Raw genomic sequence first — 14,967 nt, forward strand, 5'->3', positions numbered from 1 at the left:
TGTCACCTTCTATAGAGTAAAACAACAGATGATGATGTCACCTTCTATAGAGTAAAACAACAGGTGGTGATGTCACCTTCTATAGAGTAAAACAGATGCTGATGTCACCTTCTATAGAGTAAAACAGATGCTGATGTCACCTTCTATAGAGTAAAACAACAGGTGATGATGTCACCTTCTATAGAGTAAAACAACAGGTGATGATGTCACCTTCTATAGAGTAAAACAACAGGTGATGATGTCACCTTCTATAGAGTAAAACAACAGGTGATGATGTCACCTTCTATAGAGTAAAACAACAGGTGCTGATGTCACCTTATATAGAGTAAAACAACAGGTGATGATGTCACCTTCTATAGAGTAAAACAACAGGTGATGATGTCACCTTCTATACAGTAAAACAGATGCTGATGTCACCTTCTATAGAGTAAAACAGGTGCTGATGTCACCTTATATAGAGTAAAACAACAGGTGATGATGTCACCTTCTATAGAGTAAAACAGGTGCTGATGTCACCTTCTATAGAGTAAAACAACAGGTGATGATGTCACCTTCTATAGAGTAAAACAGGTGCTGATGTCACCTTATATAGAGTAAAACAACAGGTGATGATGTCACCTTCTATAGAGTAAAACAGGTGCTGATGCCACCTTCTATAGAGTAAAACAGGTGCTGATGTCACCTTCTATAGAGTAAAACAGGTGCTGATGTCACCTTCTATAGAGTAAAACAACAGGTGATGATGTCACCTTCTATAGAGTAAAACAGGTGCTGATGTCACCTTCTATAGAGTAAAACAGGTGCTGATGTCACCTTCTATAGAGTAAAACAACAGGTGATGATGTCACCTTCTATAGAGTAAAACAGGTGCTGATGTCACCTTCTATAGAGTAAAACAACAGGTGATGATGTCACCTTCTATAGAGTAAAACAGGTGCTGATGTCACCTTATATAGAGTAAAACAACAGGTGATGATGTCACCTTCTATAGAGTAAAACAACAGGTGCTGATGTCACCTTCTATAGAGTAAAACAGGTGATGATGTCACCTTCTATAGAGTAAAACAGGTGGTGACATCACCTGGCACCAAAGATCAGCCAATAGCAGATAGCAATTTCAGTAGCATGTGTTTTACCACTAGATGTCAGGCTTTGCACAGATTTTGGTTTGGTGTTAAGTTACTCTTTAAGGAACCTGTAACCTAGCAACCTGTCAGCATGGTGATCTAGCAACCTCCGAACACTGTAACCTAGCAACTTCTCAGTATGGTAACCTAGCAACCTGTCACTGGGGGTGGAGAAACTGTTACCTTTGACCCCTGGAAGTCCAGCGATGCCTGGCAGTCCTGTGGCCCCCAGAGGCCCCTGGTCCCCCTTCAGTCCTTGGCAGCCTGGGGCCCCGTCGTCCCCCTCGTCCCCGGGGGCCGGGGGGTTGGGGCCCGGCGGCCCCACATCACCAGGACTCCCTGAAACACCACAACCAGGTCAGAGGTCAAACAACTCCTGTGTCAGTCCAATCAGGAAGTGGCTTTTATTCCAAATCCAAATATGGACCAAAGCTGCACACACACACACACACACACTGACACACTGACCTGACTCTCCGTCTGGTCCGGAGCAGCCAGCCTCTCCACAGGGTCCTGGAATCAGCTGTTCACAGTCCGAGCCTGGTTCACCTGGAGCTCCGCTGTCACCTCGGGGTCCTGCAACAGCACACACACACACACACACACACACACACACACATATTACTGGTACAGAGAACGACAATCGTTTTTAAACAAATCATCTTAAACGATGATCCGATGACGGATCAATAATGTTCTGTCTGTCGTTGCTAGCTGCTGTTTACATTAGAAAGCCTTTTTATTACAATGATGTAATCGTATTAAAAGAAAAAACTGTGCAATAAAATAAAATTCATTATATGTATAATTTAACACAGCTGGTCTAACTCTGGTGTTAATCCCTGGTTTAATCTCGTTGCTACAGACCTGTGAGTCCAACCTGGCCTTTGGGTCCCTGGGGCCCCGGCTGGGATGGACCCTGAGGACCTGGACCACCAGGAGGTCCCTTATCACCTGGAAGACCTGGAGAACCTGGAAGACCCAGTTCACCTAGACCTGGGCAGACAGACAGGTAGGCAGAAATAAAAATTAAAAAAAAATTCCATGCAACATCACTGTTCAACCTGGACTGTGTGTGTGTGTGTGTGTGTGTGTGTGTGTGTGTGTGTGTGTGTGTGTGTGTGTGAGTGAGTGTGAGTGTGTGTGTGTGTGAGTGTGTGAGTGTGTGTGTGTCCTACCCCTGGCTCCCATGTCTCCCTTCACTCCTTTCAGTCCGTCCAGCCCATGGAGCCCCAGCGGACCAGGAGGACCTGAAGAAGAAGAATAACAATAATAAAACTATAACTAGATTATTTTCAGTTCCCGATCATCTATATATATAATGTTACATCAAATATTAAAATAATCTGTAATCAAGAACACACTTTTTTAATGTTTCAGTGTGACGGAATTTATTGATAAGTCACTCTTTTGGCCAATGCATAAAAGTTCCATATAGTGTAATCTGTCACGTAAATATCCAATAAACCAAAAGCTTTTCACTCTCGCTTCACTAATGTTTCAAAGACATTCTCTCTTTTTCTCCAAAAAATGTTTTAGAATTTTAGAGTTAGGGTTAAGAGTCTAGACTCAGGACTAGGCCTGGATCTACTAAAGGTTTGCATCAGTGCTGCGGGCGCTAACACCTTGTTTTCTGATCTATAAGACGGCGCACAGGGGATTTGCACCTGAAATCATGAGTTGATCTGTGAGCTCCGTTTTTTGCGGTTTGGTCTAATTGCAGATGCATTTGTGGGTGTTCCAAGGCTGAGGCGCAAAATAAAGGGAGGGATTTATGCAAATAGGCAGTGGACGTGATTTATCAAGAGGCGGAGCCGTTATCATCTGTCGATTGCGCACAGAATTTAAGACCTAGGAACAGCAAGTCTTATCATTTTGTGCATAAGATCGCTCTGCCCAGACTGGCTCTGGAACCGGCTCCAAGATCAAAGTGACAGTCATCTACACAGCAGAACATGCAGTCATTAGACCGCAGGGTTTAAACAAGTATGCTGACTTAAACATGTACACTTTAAGCCTCATTGGCAGAGTAGCAGAATGTGCACTCAATATCCAGACTATCACCTAAATATACAAAAAGGAAAAGTTGCAGGCTCTTCTCTGGATTTGCTGACACTTATTATGAGCTGATGTCTCCGTGACATTGCCTTGATGAAAACAACGCAGCTAAAACATGTGTCCGTAGTAACTGTCACCACAGCGGAGAGGTGTGTGCAGCTTCTCCAGCTATATGTAACCGCACCTCCACCAGGTCTCCATCCCTCCACCTGCACCTGCGTCTCCGTCAGGCTGCTGCTGCTCCTCCAGGGGAGTTCAGGCTCCTCTCTGGCTTTATTTGTGGAAAGCATTTAGCTCAGCTCCTCATATCATACCAGCGCTACATCGTGCTTGTGGTGCGCAGCTGCTTCACTTTATTTGTTCAGTCGTCCCAGAGTGACTTTTTACTTGGTGGTAAAACATCTCTTCTTTGTTCTGTGTGGTTTTCTCTCCACCAACACTTCCAGCTCCACTGGACATTTGCACTTCTTTTGCCCGTCATTACGTTGCTGCTAATGGGCTTTTTTGCACATTGTTGGCCTTTATATTAGCACAGTCACAATTCTAATTAATTATCTGTGCCTCCACTCATTTGCATGCCATATTTTAGTAAATACCATGCGCTGGCGGTACCAATTTCACCTGCAATTGTTTTTGCGCTGCGCCGGGAATTGCGACATGTTAGTAGATCCGGGCCTAAAACTGATTGATCCTGCCAGTCTAGACTCAGGACTAAAACTGATTGATCCTGCCATTCTAGACTCAGGACTAAAACTGATTGATCCTGCCAGTCTAGACTCAGGACTAAAATGGATTGATCCTGCCAGTCTAGACTCAGGACTAAAGCTGATTTTACCATCAGGACTCCTAGCTCAATCAGCACCATCTTTTAATTATTTTCTAAATCATTATTATTGTAATATGACCACCGCCACTAATAATAATGATAATAGTATCAATATTAATTACTGTAATAATAGTAAAAATACTAAGTTCACTACTACTACTACTAGATTTAGTTTGTACTTTGGTTCTGACAATGGCTTGTTAGCATTGTTACCATTCCTCTTCAAAACCAATGGTTACTACTAGCTGCAATGTAACGAGCTAGCATGGCTAGCATCACTGATTGGTGGGACGCTCCTGATGCTAACGAGTCGTTCAGGTTCACTGAGGTTGTGCTCTGACCTTGGAGTCCCTGGTATCCCTGCTCTCCTTTAGGTCCAGGCTGACCGGCTTCACCAGGAGAACCTGGAGAACCGGGCCGACCGCTGGGACCCGGGGGTCCAACCACACCTGATCGATAGATAGATAGATAGATAGATAGATAGATAGATAGATAGATAGATAGAGAGGTTACAGTATGGTGACAGAGTTAACAGAAGATTGGATTATAGAGACATTTATTTTAATATTAGTCTTTTTTCCTTTACAGTAAAGGACAAAAGCCTCTGTATTGGCCTTTAACTGACAAATGGTACATCACCATGAGTACACAGTGGTGGAAAGAGTACTACAATGTCCTACTCCAGAAGAAGTACTGCTACTGCTGTTGCTGATATTTTACTTCAGTATAAGTAAAAGTTCTGGTGTAAAAATCTCCTTCAGTAAAGTAAAAAGTGTGTGATTTAAAATGTCCTCAGAGTAAAAGTTCCTGAGTTCCTCTTTAGAACAGAGAACGTTGTTAGCTGTGATCTTTTCCATGTGGTTCTAAAAGGAGACAGGACAGAGTTCAGATGAATTCTTTTCACTGGAAACATTAGAAATGACAAAATAAAGTGCAGAAACAAGTCAGATTCCTCTTCTCACTGTGAATGGATCCACAGTTTGTCAGTTTACCAGTCCCACCAGGATTTCGCAGAGTTTTTTGTGATTATTGCGGCCAAAAATGCTTGATTTTGCTGCGGCTTTTCTCAAAAATTGTGATACAATTTGCAAGGTTTTATGTGCTCTTTTTATGGTAAAATTGCGGGAAGTGGGAAAAATTGCAAGCAAAGGAAAAAAAATGTTTTTTTCTCTTTCTCTCTCTCTCTTTCTCTCACTCACTCACACACACACACACATAGCCTCCCCCTATTCTCTCCCACTCTCCATTTAAGCTATTAACTCTTCTTGCGTTTTGTTTTGTTTTGCACGGTCTATGGCAGTAATTTGTTGGCAGGTGAGTTTTGTTCATCTTCCACCTGAATGCGCGCTGCGATGACGTCAGTTACCACGACACAAAATGCGACAATTGGTCCAAATCACAAGCGGTCTGTTGATTTGGCCATTTCATGCGGAAAAGTTGCGGCAATTTTGCAAAACTGCAAGCTCTCGCAAATATTGCGGAGATTTCTTGAATTTGCGTTAATTATTGCGATCGCAAAATCGCAAGTTCCTGGAGTGACTGGTTTATGTTGATCCAGTTTCTGTTGCTGATGGAGAGACACACAATCTGTTCTGAGATGGATGGGATTTAAAATGGACTGAAGTAAAAGTCAAGTTACTGATTTATTACAGTAACGTGATTAAAGGTAATTAGTTACTTCCACCTTGCGCATGGCTGCAAACCCATTGGTGTCAGAACTGTGTTGTGTCTGCTATCAGCCCATCTGCTCTGTTCTTATTTCTATCCTGTTTGTTTGTGTTGCTCTGCTTGTAAGTTGGATGGTTAGCGTCGTACCTGCTGGACCCGGATCTCCCTGCTGACCTGGACCTCCTCTGGATCCTTTGGATCCTGGAGCCCCGGGGAAACCAGGCTCTCCTTGATCGCCCGGCTGTCCTGGTTGGGCTGCGAGAGAGAGAGAGAGAGAAACTGAAATAAATAGACACCAACCAAGCCAAATCCAAACATACTGTCTTTTAAACCTCCTACTTCCAGACTCATTGTTTTCCTCATCATTATCCCAATAATGTGTATTTTTGTATGTTTCTATTATTGATTATTGATATTAATTAATTTCATAATCATTATTTTCCCCCTGTAACTGGTCTATTTATCAGCCTGTTTATTGCTCTGTGTAACACAACAGTATATAATATGAGGGGCATGTCTTTATCCAACATGTTTTACAGTCCAGAACACGTTTTTCCCTGTGGGAATAGAACCTGTAACTTCAGCAGCATCAGTGCCTTGCTCTGCCTGCTGAGCTGCTGTACAGGTTTCTGTCTTCGGTCTGAAGCATGGTGTGTGTGTGTGTATGTGGAGTCTCACCAGGAGAACCGCAGGCTCCAGGAGGGCCTTGGGCTCCCGGGGGTCCGGACACACAGAGGGACTCTCCTTTGTCACCTAAACCACAAACACAAAAACAAGACTTTATAAATAAAGTTTTACAGTTGAATCAGAAATCTGCTGACACGTGGAGAACTGACTGTTAATAAAGTCTAAAAGCAACTCTATCGAAATCTGTCTACAGCTATGACAAGAAGTGAAGAGAGATACTGTGTGGTGTTGTGTCACGTTGCGTCACGGTGCGTCACGTTGCGTCACGGTGCGTCACGGTGCGTCACGTTGTGTCTTTTGCGTCACGTTGTGTCACGGTGTGTCACGTTGTGTCACGGTGTGTCACGGTGTGTCTTTTGCGTCACGTTGCGTCACGTTGCGTCACGGTGCGTCACGGTGCGTCACGTTGCGTCACGGTGCGTCACGGTGCGTCACGGTGCGTCACGTTGCGTCACGTTGCGTCACGTTGCGTCACATGTCACGTTGCGTCACATGTCACGTTGCGTCACGGTGCGTCACGGTGCGTCACGGTGCGTCACGGTGCGTCACGGTGCGTCACGGTGCGTCACGTTGCGTCACGTTGCGTCACATGTCACGTTGCGTCACATGTCACGTTGCGTCACATGTCACGTTGCGTCACGGTGTGTCTTGTTGCGTAACGTTGCGTCACATTGCGTCTTGTTGCGTCTTGTTGCGTCACGGTGCGTCACGGTGCGTCACGGTGCGTCACGGTGCGTCACGGTGCGTCTTGTTGCGTCTTGTTGCGTCTTGTTGCGTCACGGTGTGTCTTGTTGTGTCACGTTGCGTCACGTTGCGTCACGGTGTGTCTTGTTGCGTCACGGTGCGTCACGTTGCGTCACGTTGCGTCACGGTGTGTCTTGTTGTGTCACGTTGCGTCACGGTGCGTCACGGTGCGTCACGGTGCGTCACGGTGCGTCTTGTTGCGTCTTGTTGTGTCACGGTGCGTCTTGTTGCGTCTTGTTGCGTCACGGTGCGTCTTGTTGCGTCTTGTTGTGTCACGGTGCGTCTTGTTGCGTCTTGTTGTGTCACGGTGCGTCTTGTTGCGTCTTGTTGCGTCACGGTGCGTCTTGTTGCGTCTTGTTGCGTCACGGTGTGTCTTGTTGTGTCACGTTGCGTCACGTTGCGTCACGGTGTGTCTTGTTGCGTCACGGTGCGTCACGGTGCGTCACGTTGCGTCACGTTGCGTCACGTTGCGTCACGTTGCGTCACGGTGTGTCTTGTTGCGTCACGGTGCGTCACGTTGCGTCACGTTGCGTCACGGTGTGTCTTGTTGTGTCACGTTGCGTCACGGTGCGTCACGGTGCGTCTTGTTGCGTCTTGTTGTGTCACGGTGCGTCTTGTTGCGTCTTGTTGCGTCTTGTTGCGTCACGGTGCGTCTTGTTGCGTCTTGTTGTGTCACGGTGCGTCTTGTTGCGTCTTGTTGCGTCACGGTGCGTCTTGTTGCGTCTTGTTGCGTCACGGTGTGTCTTGTGTCACGTTGCGTCACGTTGCGTCACGGTGTGTCTTGTTGCGTCACGGTGCGTCACGTTGCGTCACGTTGCGTCACGTTGCGTCACGTTGCGTCACGTTGCGTCACGTTGCGTCACGTTGCGTCACGTTGCGTCACGGTGTGTCTTGTGTCACGTTGCGTCACGTTGCGTCACGGTGTGTCTTGTTGCGTCACGGTGCGTCACGGTGCGTCACGTTGCGTCACGTTGCGTCACGTTGCGTCACGTTGCGTCACGGTGTGTCTTGTTGCGTCACGGTGCGTCACGGTGCGTCACGTTGCGTCACGTTGCGTCACGGTGCGTCACGGTGCGTCACGGTGCGTCACGTTGCGTCACATGTCACGTTGCGTCACATGTCACGTTGCGTCACATGTCACGTTGCGTCACGGTGTGTCTTGTTGCGTAACGTTGCGTCACATTGCGTCTTGTTGCGTCACGGTGCGTCACGGTGCGTCACGGTGCGTCACGGTGCGTCACGGTGCGTCACGGTGCGTCACGGTGCGTCACGGTGCGTCTTGTTGCGTCTTGTTGCGTCTTGTTGCGTCACGGTGTGTCTTGTTGTGTCACGTTGCGTCACGTTGCGTCACGGTGTGTCTTGTTGCGTCACGGTGCGTCACGTTGCGTCACGTTGCGTCACGGTGTGTCTTGTTGTGTCACGTTGCGTCACGGTGCGTCACGGTGCGTCACGGTGCGTCTTGTTGCGTCTTGTTGTGTCACGGTGCGTCTTGTTGCGTCTTGTTGCGTCACGGTGCGTCTTGTTGCGTCTTGTTGCGTCACGGTGCGTCTTGTTGCGTCTTGTTGTGTCACGGTGCGTCTTGTTGCGTCTTGTTGCGTCACGGTGCGTCTTGTTGCGTCTTGTTGCGTCACGGTGTGTCTTGTTGTGTCACGTTGCGTCACGTTGCGTCACGGTGTGTCTTGTTGCGTCACGGTGCGTCACGGTGCGTCACGTTGCGTCACGTTGCGTCACGTTGCGTCACGTTGCGTCACGTGTGTCTTGTTGCGTCACGGTGCGTCACGGTGCGTCACGGTGTGTCACGTGTCTTGTTGTGTCTTGTTGTGTCACGTGTCACGTGGTGTCACGTGGTGTCACGTTGTGTCACGCTGTGTCACGCTGTGTCACGTTGTGTCACGTGTCACGTTGTGTCACGTGTCACGCTGTGTCTTATGTCACGTTGTGTCATGGTGTGTCTTGTGTCACGGTGTGTCACGGTGTGTCACGGTGTGTCACGGTGTGTCACATTGCGTCACACTGTGTCTTATGTCACGTTGTGTCATGGTGTGTCTTGTGTCACGGTGTGTCACGGTGTGTCACGGTGTCTCTTATGTCACGTTGTGTCATGGTGTGTCTTGTGTCATGTGTCACGGTGTGTCACGGTGTGTCTTGTTGTGTCACGTTGTGTCATGGTGTGTCTTGTGTCATGTGTCACGGTGTGTCACGGTGTGTCTTGTTGTGTCACGTTGTGTCACGGTGTGTCTTGTGTCACGTTGTGTCACGGTGTGTCTTATGTCACGGTGTGTCTTGTGTCACGTTGTGTTACAGTGTGTCTTGTTGTGTCACGGTGTGTCTTATGTCACGTTGTGTCACGGTGTGTCTTGTTGTGTCACGTGCCACGGTGTGTCTTATGTCATGTTGTGTCACGGTGTGTCTTGTTGTGTCAAGTTGTGTCACGGTGTGTCTTGTGTCACGTTGTGTCTTGTGTCACGTTGTGTCACTGTGTGTCTTGTGGTGTCACCGTGTGTCACGGTGTGTCTTGTGTCAGTGTGTGTCTTGTGTCACGTTGTGTCTTGTGTCACGTTGTGTCACTGTGTGTCTTGTGGTGTCACCGTGTGTCACGGTGTGTCACGGTGTGTCACGGTGTGTCTTGTGTCACGTTGTGTCCTGTTGTGTCACGGTGTGTCTTGTGTCACGGTGTGTCACGTTGTGTCCTGTTGTGTCACGGTGTGTCTTGTGTCACGGTGTGTCTTGTGTCACGGTGTGTCTTGTGGTGTCACCGTGTGTCACGGTGTGTCACGGTGTGTCACGGTGTGTCTTGTGTCACGTTGTGTCCTGTTGTGTCACGGTGTGTCTTGTGTCACGGTGTGTCACGGTGTGTCACGGTGTGTCACGTTGTGTCCTGTTGTGTCACGGTGTGTCTTGTGTCACGGTGTGTCACGGTGTGTCACGGTGTGTCACGGTGTGTCACGGTATGTCGTGTCATGGTGTCACGTTGTGTCACGGTGTGTCACGGTGTGTCGTGTCATGGTGTCATGTTGTGTCACGGTGTGTCACGGTGTCACGGTGTGTCACGGTGTGTCACGGTGTGTCACGGTGTGTCGTGTCATGGTGTCACGTTGTGTCACGGTGTGTCTTGTGGTGTCACGTTGTGTCACGTTGTGTCACGTTGTGTCTTGTGTCACGTTGTGTCACTGTGTGTCTTGTGGTGTCACCGTGTGTCACGGTGTGTCACGGTGTGTCACGGTGTGTCTTGTGTCACGTTGTGTCCTGTTGTGTCACGGTGTGTCTTGTGTCACGGTGTGTCACGGTGTGTCACGTTGTGTCCTGTTGTGTCACGGTGTGTCTTGTGTCACGGTGTGTCTTGTGTCACGGTGTGTCTTGTGGTGTCACCGTGTGTCACGGTGTGTCACGGTGTGTCTTGTGTCACGTTGTGTCCTGTTGTGTCACGGTGTGTCTTGTGTCACGGTGTGTCACGGTGTGTCACGGTGTGTCACGTTGTGTCCTGTTGTGTCACGGTGTGTCTTGTGTCACGGTGTGTCACGGTGTGTCACGGTGTGTCACGGTGTGTCACGGTATGTCGTGTCATGGTGTCACGGTGTGTCACGGTGTGTCACGGTGTGTCGTGTCATGGTGTCATGTTGTGTCACGGTGTGTCACGGTGTCACGGTGTGTCACGGTGTGTCACGGTGTGTCGTGTCATGGTGTCACGTTGTGTCACGGTGTGTCTTGTGGTGTCACGTTGTGTCACGGTGTGTCACGGTGTGTCATGGTGTGTCATGGTGTGTCTTGTGTCTTGTGTCACGGTGTGTCTTGTGTCACGTTGTGTCACAGTGTGTCTTGTGGTGTCATGGTGTGTCTTGTGTCACGTTATGTCACGGTGTGTCTTGTGTCATGGTGTCACGTGTCACGGTGTGTCACGGTGTGTCTTGTGGTGTCATGGTGTGTCACGGTGTGTCACGGTGTGTCACGGTGTGTCTTGTGTCACGTTGTGTCACGGTGTGTCTTGTGCCACATTGTGTCTTGTGGTGTCATGGTGTGTCACGGTGTGTCACGTTGTGTCACGGTGTGTCGTGGTGTCATGGTGTGTCACGGTGTGTCACGGTGTGTCACAGTGTGTCTTGTGTCACGTTGTGTCACGGTGTGTCTTGTGGTGTCACGGTGTGTCACGTTGTGTCACGGTGTGTCTTGTGTCACGGTGTGTCACAGTGTGTCTTGTGTCACGTGTCACAGTGTGTCTTGTTGTGTCACGTTGTGTCACAGTGTGTCTTGTTGTGTCACATTGTGTCACAGTGTGTCTTGTGTCACGTTGTGTCACGGTGTGTCTTGTGGTGTCACGGTGTGTCACGTTGTGTCACGGTGTGTCTTGTGTCACGGTGTGTCACAGTGTGTCTTGTGTCACGTGTCACAGTGTGTCTTGTTGTGTCACGTTGTGTCACAGTGTGTCTTGTTGTGTCACATTGTGTCACGGTGTGTCTTGTGTCATGGTGTCACGGTGTGTCACGGTGTGTCACGGTGTGTCATGGTGTGTCACATTGTGTCACGTTGTGTCACAGTGTGTCTTGTTGTGTCACATTGTGTCACGGTGTGTCTTGTGTCATGGTGTCACGGTGTGTCACGGTGTGTCACGGTGTGTCATGGTGTGTCATGGTGTGTCACGTTGTGTCACGGTGTGTCTTGTGTCACGGTGTGTCACAGTGTGTCACAGTGTGTCTTGTTGTGTCACGTTGTGTCACAGTGTGTCTTGTTGTGTCACGTTGTGTCACAGTGTGTCTTGTTGTGTCACGTGTCACAGTGTGTCTTGTGTCATGGTGTCACGGTGTGTCACGTTGTGTCACAGTGTGTCTTGTGTCATGGTGTCACGGTGTGTCACGTTGTGTCACAGTGTGTCTTGTTGTGTCACAGTGTGTCTTGTGTCACGTTGTGTCACGTTGTGTCACAGTGTGTCTTGTGTCATGGTGTCACGGTGTGTCACAGTGTGTCTTGTGTCACGGTGTGTCTTGTTGTGTCACAGTGTGTCTTGTTGTGTCACAGTGTGTCTTGTTGTGTCACAGTGTGTCTTGTTGTGTCACAGTGTGTCACGGTGTGTCACAGTGTGTCTTGTGTCACGGTGTGTCACAGTGTGTCTTGTGTCACGGTGTGTCACAGTGTGTCTTGTTGTGTCACGGTGTGTCACAGTGTGTCTTGTTGTGTCACGTTGTGTCACGTTGTGTCACAGTGTGTCTTGTGTCACAGTGTGTCTTGTGTCACGGTGTGTCACAGTGTGTCTTGTGTCACGGTGTGTCACAGTGTGTCTTGTTGTGTCACGGTGTGTCACAGTGTGTCTTGTTGTGTCACGTTGTGTCACAGTGTGTCTTGTGTCACAGTGTGTCTTGTGTCACGGTGTGTCACAGTGTGTCTTGTTGTGTCACAGTGTGTCTTGTGTCACAGTGTGTCTTGTGTCACGGTGTGTCACAGTGTGTCTTGTTGTGTCACGGTGTGTCACAGTGTGTCTTGTGTCACGGTGTGTCACAGTGTGTCTTGTTGTGTCACGGTGTGTCACAGTGTGTCTTGTTGTGTCACGTTGTGTCACAGTGTGTCTTGTGTCACAGTGTGTCTTGTGTCACGGTGTGTCACAGTGTGTCTTGTGTCACGGTGTGTCACAGTGTGTCTTGTTGTGTCACGGTGTGTCACAGTGTGTCTTGTTGTGTCACGTTGTGTCACAGTGTGTCTTGTGTCACAGTGTGTCTTGTGTCACAGTGTGTCACAGTGTGTCTTGTTGTGTCACGTTGTGTCACAGTGTGTCACGGTGTGTCTTGTTGTGTCACGGTGTGTCACAGTGTGTCTTGTGTCACGGTGTGTCACAGTGTGTCTTGTTGTGTCACGTTGTGTCACAGTGTGTCTTGTGTCACAGTGTGTCTTGTGTCACAGTGTGTCTTGTTGTGTCACGTTGTGTCACAGTGTGTCTTGTGTCACAGTGTGTCTTGTGTCACGGTGTGTCACAGTGTGTCTTGTTGTGTCACAGTGTGTCTTGTTGTGTCACGGTGTGTCACAGTGTGTCTTGTGTCACGGTGTGTCACAGTGTGTCTTGTGTCACAGTGTGTCTTGTGTCACGGTGTGTCACAGTGTGTCTTGTGTCACGGTGTGTCACAGTGTGTCTTGTTGTGTCACGGTGTGTCACGGTGTGTCTTGTTGTGTCACGGTGTGTCACAGTGTGTCTTGTTGTGTCACGGTGTGTCACAGTGTGTCTTGTTGTGTCACGGTGTGTCTTGTTGTGTCACGGTGTGTCACAGTGTGTCTTGTTGTGTCACGGTGTGTCTTGTTGTGTCACGTTGTGTCACAGTGTGTCTTGTTGTGTCACGGTGTGTCTTGTTGTGTCACGTTGTGTCACAGTGTGTCTTGTGTCACAGTGTGTCTTGTGTCACGTTGTGTCACCGTGTGTCTTGTGTTACGGTGTGTCACAGTGTGTCTTGTGTCACGGTGTGTCACAGTGTGTCTTGTTGTGTCACGGTGTGTCACGGTGTGTCTTGTTGTGTCACGGTGTGTCACGGTGTGTCTTGTTGTGTCACGGTGTGTCACAGTGTGTCTTGTGTCACGGTGTGTCACAGTGTGTCTTGTTGTGTCACGGTGTGTCACGGTGTGTCTTGTTGTGTCACGGTGTGTCACAGTGTGTCTTGTTGTGTCACGGTGTGTCTTGTTGTGTCACGTTGTGTCACAGTGTGTCTTGTTGTGTCACAGTGTGTCTTGTGTCACGGTGTGTCACAGTGTGTCTTGTTGTGTCACGGTGTGTCACGGTGTGTCTTGTTGTGTCACGGTGTGTCACAGTGTGTCTTGTTGTGTCACGGTGTGTCTTGTTGTGTCACGTTGTGTCACAGTGTGTCTTGTTGTGTCACGGTGTGTCACGGTGTGTCTTGTTGTGTCACGGTGTGTCACAGTGTGTCTTGTTGTGTCACGGTGTGTCTTGTTGTGTCACGTTGTGTCACAGTGTGTCTTGTTGTGTCACGGTGTGTCTTGTTGTGTCACGTTGTGTCACAGTGTGTCTTGTTGTGTCACAGTGTGTCTTGTTGTGTCACGGTGTGTCACGGTGTGTCTTGTGTCACGGTGTGTCACAGTGTGTCTTGTTGTGTCACGGTGTGTCACGTTGTGTCACGGTGTGTCACAGTGTGTCTTGTTGTGTCACGGTGTGTCTTGTTGTGTCACGTTGTGTCACAGTGTGTCTTGTTGTGTCACAGTGTGTCTTGTGTCACGGTGTGTCACAGTGTGTCTTGTTGTGTCACGGTGTGTCACGGTGTGTCTTGTTGTGTCACGGTGTGTCACAGTGTGTCTTGTTGTGTCACGGTGTGTCTTGTTGTGTCACGTTGTGTCACAGTGTGTCTTGTTGTGTCACGGTGTGTCACGGTGTGTCTTGTTGTGTCACGGTGTGTCACAGTGTGTCTTGTTGTGTCACGGTGTGTCTTGTTGTGTCACGTTGTGTCACAGTGTGTCTTGTTGTGTCACGGTGTGTCTTGTTGTGTCACGTTGTGTCACAGTGTGTCTTGTTGTGTCACAGTGTGTCTTGTTGTGTCACGGTGTGTCACGGTGTGTCTTGTGTCACGGTGTGTCACAGTGTGTCTTGTTGTGTCACGGTGTGTCACGTTGTGTCACGTTGTGTCACAGTGTGTCTTGTTGTGTCACGGTGTGTCTTGTTGTGTCACGGTGTGTCACAGTGTGTCTTGTTGTGTCACGGTGTGTCTTGTTGTGTCACGTTGTGTCACAGTGTGTCTTGTGTCACAGTGTGTCTTGTGTCACGTTGTGTCACCGTGTGTCTTGTGTTACGGTGTGTCACAGTGTGTCTTGTGTCACGGTGTGTCACAGTGTGTCTTGTTGTGTCACGGTGTGTCTTGTTGTGTCACGTTGTGTCAC

At 48.7% G+C, this 14,967-nt stretch overlaps 1 protein-coding gene across 1 annotated transcript in view; it reads right to left on the reverse strand.

The window, feature by feature from the left end:
• Positions 1 to 14,967, reverse strand: part of col4a4 (collagen, type IV, alpha 4) — a 60,152-nt gene that overhangs the window by 13,377 nt on the left and 31,808 nt on the right. Inside the window, exons 19-25 of the mRNA XM_071896359.2 lie at positions 6,358 to 6,432; positions 5,827 to 5,934; positions 4,353 to 4,460; positions 2,306 to 2,377; positions 1,995 to 2,123; positions 1,596 to 1,703; positions 1,311 to 1,466 (exon numbers count right to left, since the gene is read on the reverse strand). Coding sequence (XP_071752460.2) covers positions 1,311 to 1,466; positions 1,596 to 1,703; positions 1,995 to 2,123; positions 2,306 to 2,377; positions 4,353 to 4,460; positions 5,827 to 5,934; positions 6,358 to 6,432 — 756 coding nt within the window. The remainder of the gene's footprint in view (positions 1 to 1,310; positions 1,467 to 1,595; positions 1,704 to 1,994; positions 2,124 to 2,305; positions 2,378 to 4,352; positions 4,461 to 5,826; positions 5,935 to 6,357; positions 6,433 to 14,967) is intronic.

Source organism: Centroberyx gerrardi, chromosome 6, assembly GCF_048128805.1.
Source record: "Centroberyx gerrardi isolate f3 chromosome 6, fCenGer3.hap1.cur.20231027, whole genome shotgun sequence".
In the NCBI taxonomy this organism is placed as follows: Eukaryota; Metazoa; Chordata; class Actinopteri; order Beryciformes; family Berycidae; genus Centroberyx; species Centroberyx gerrardi.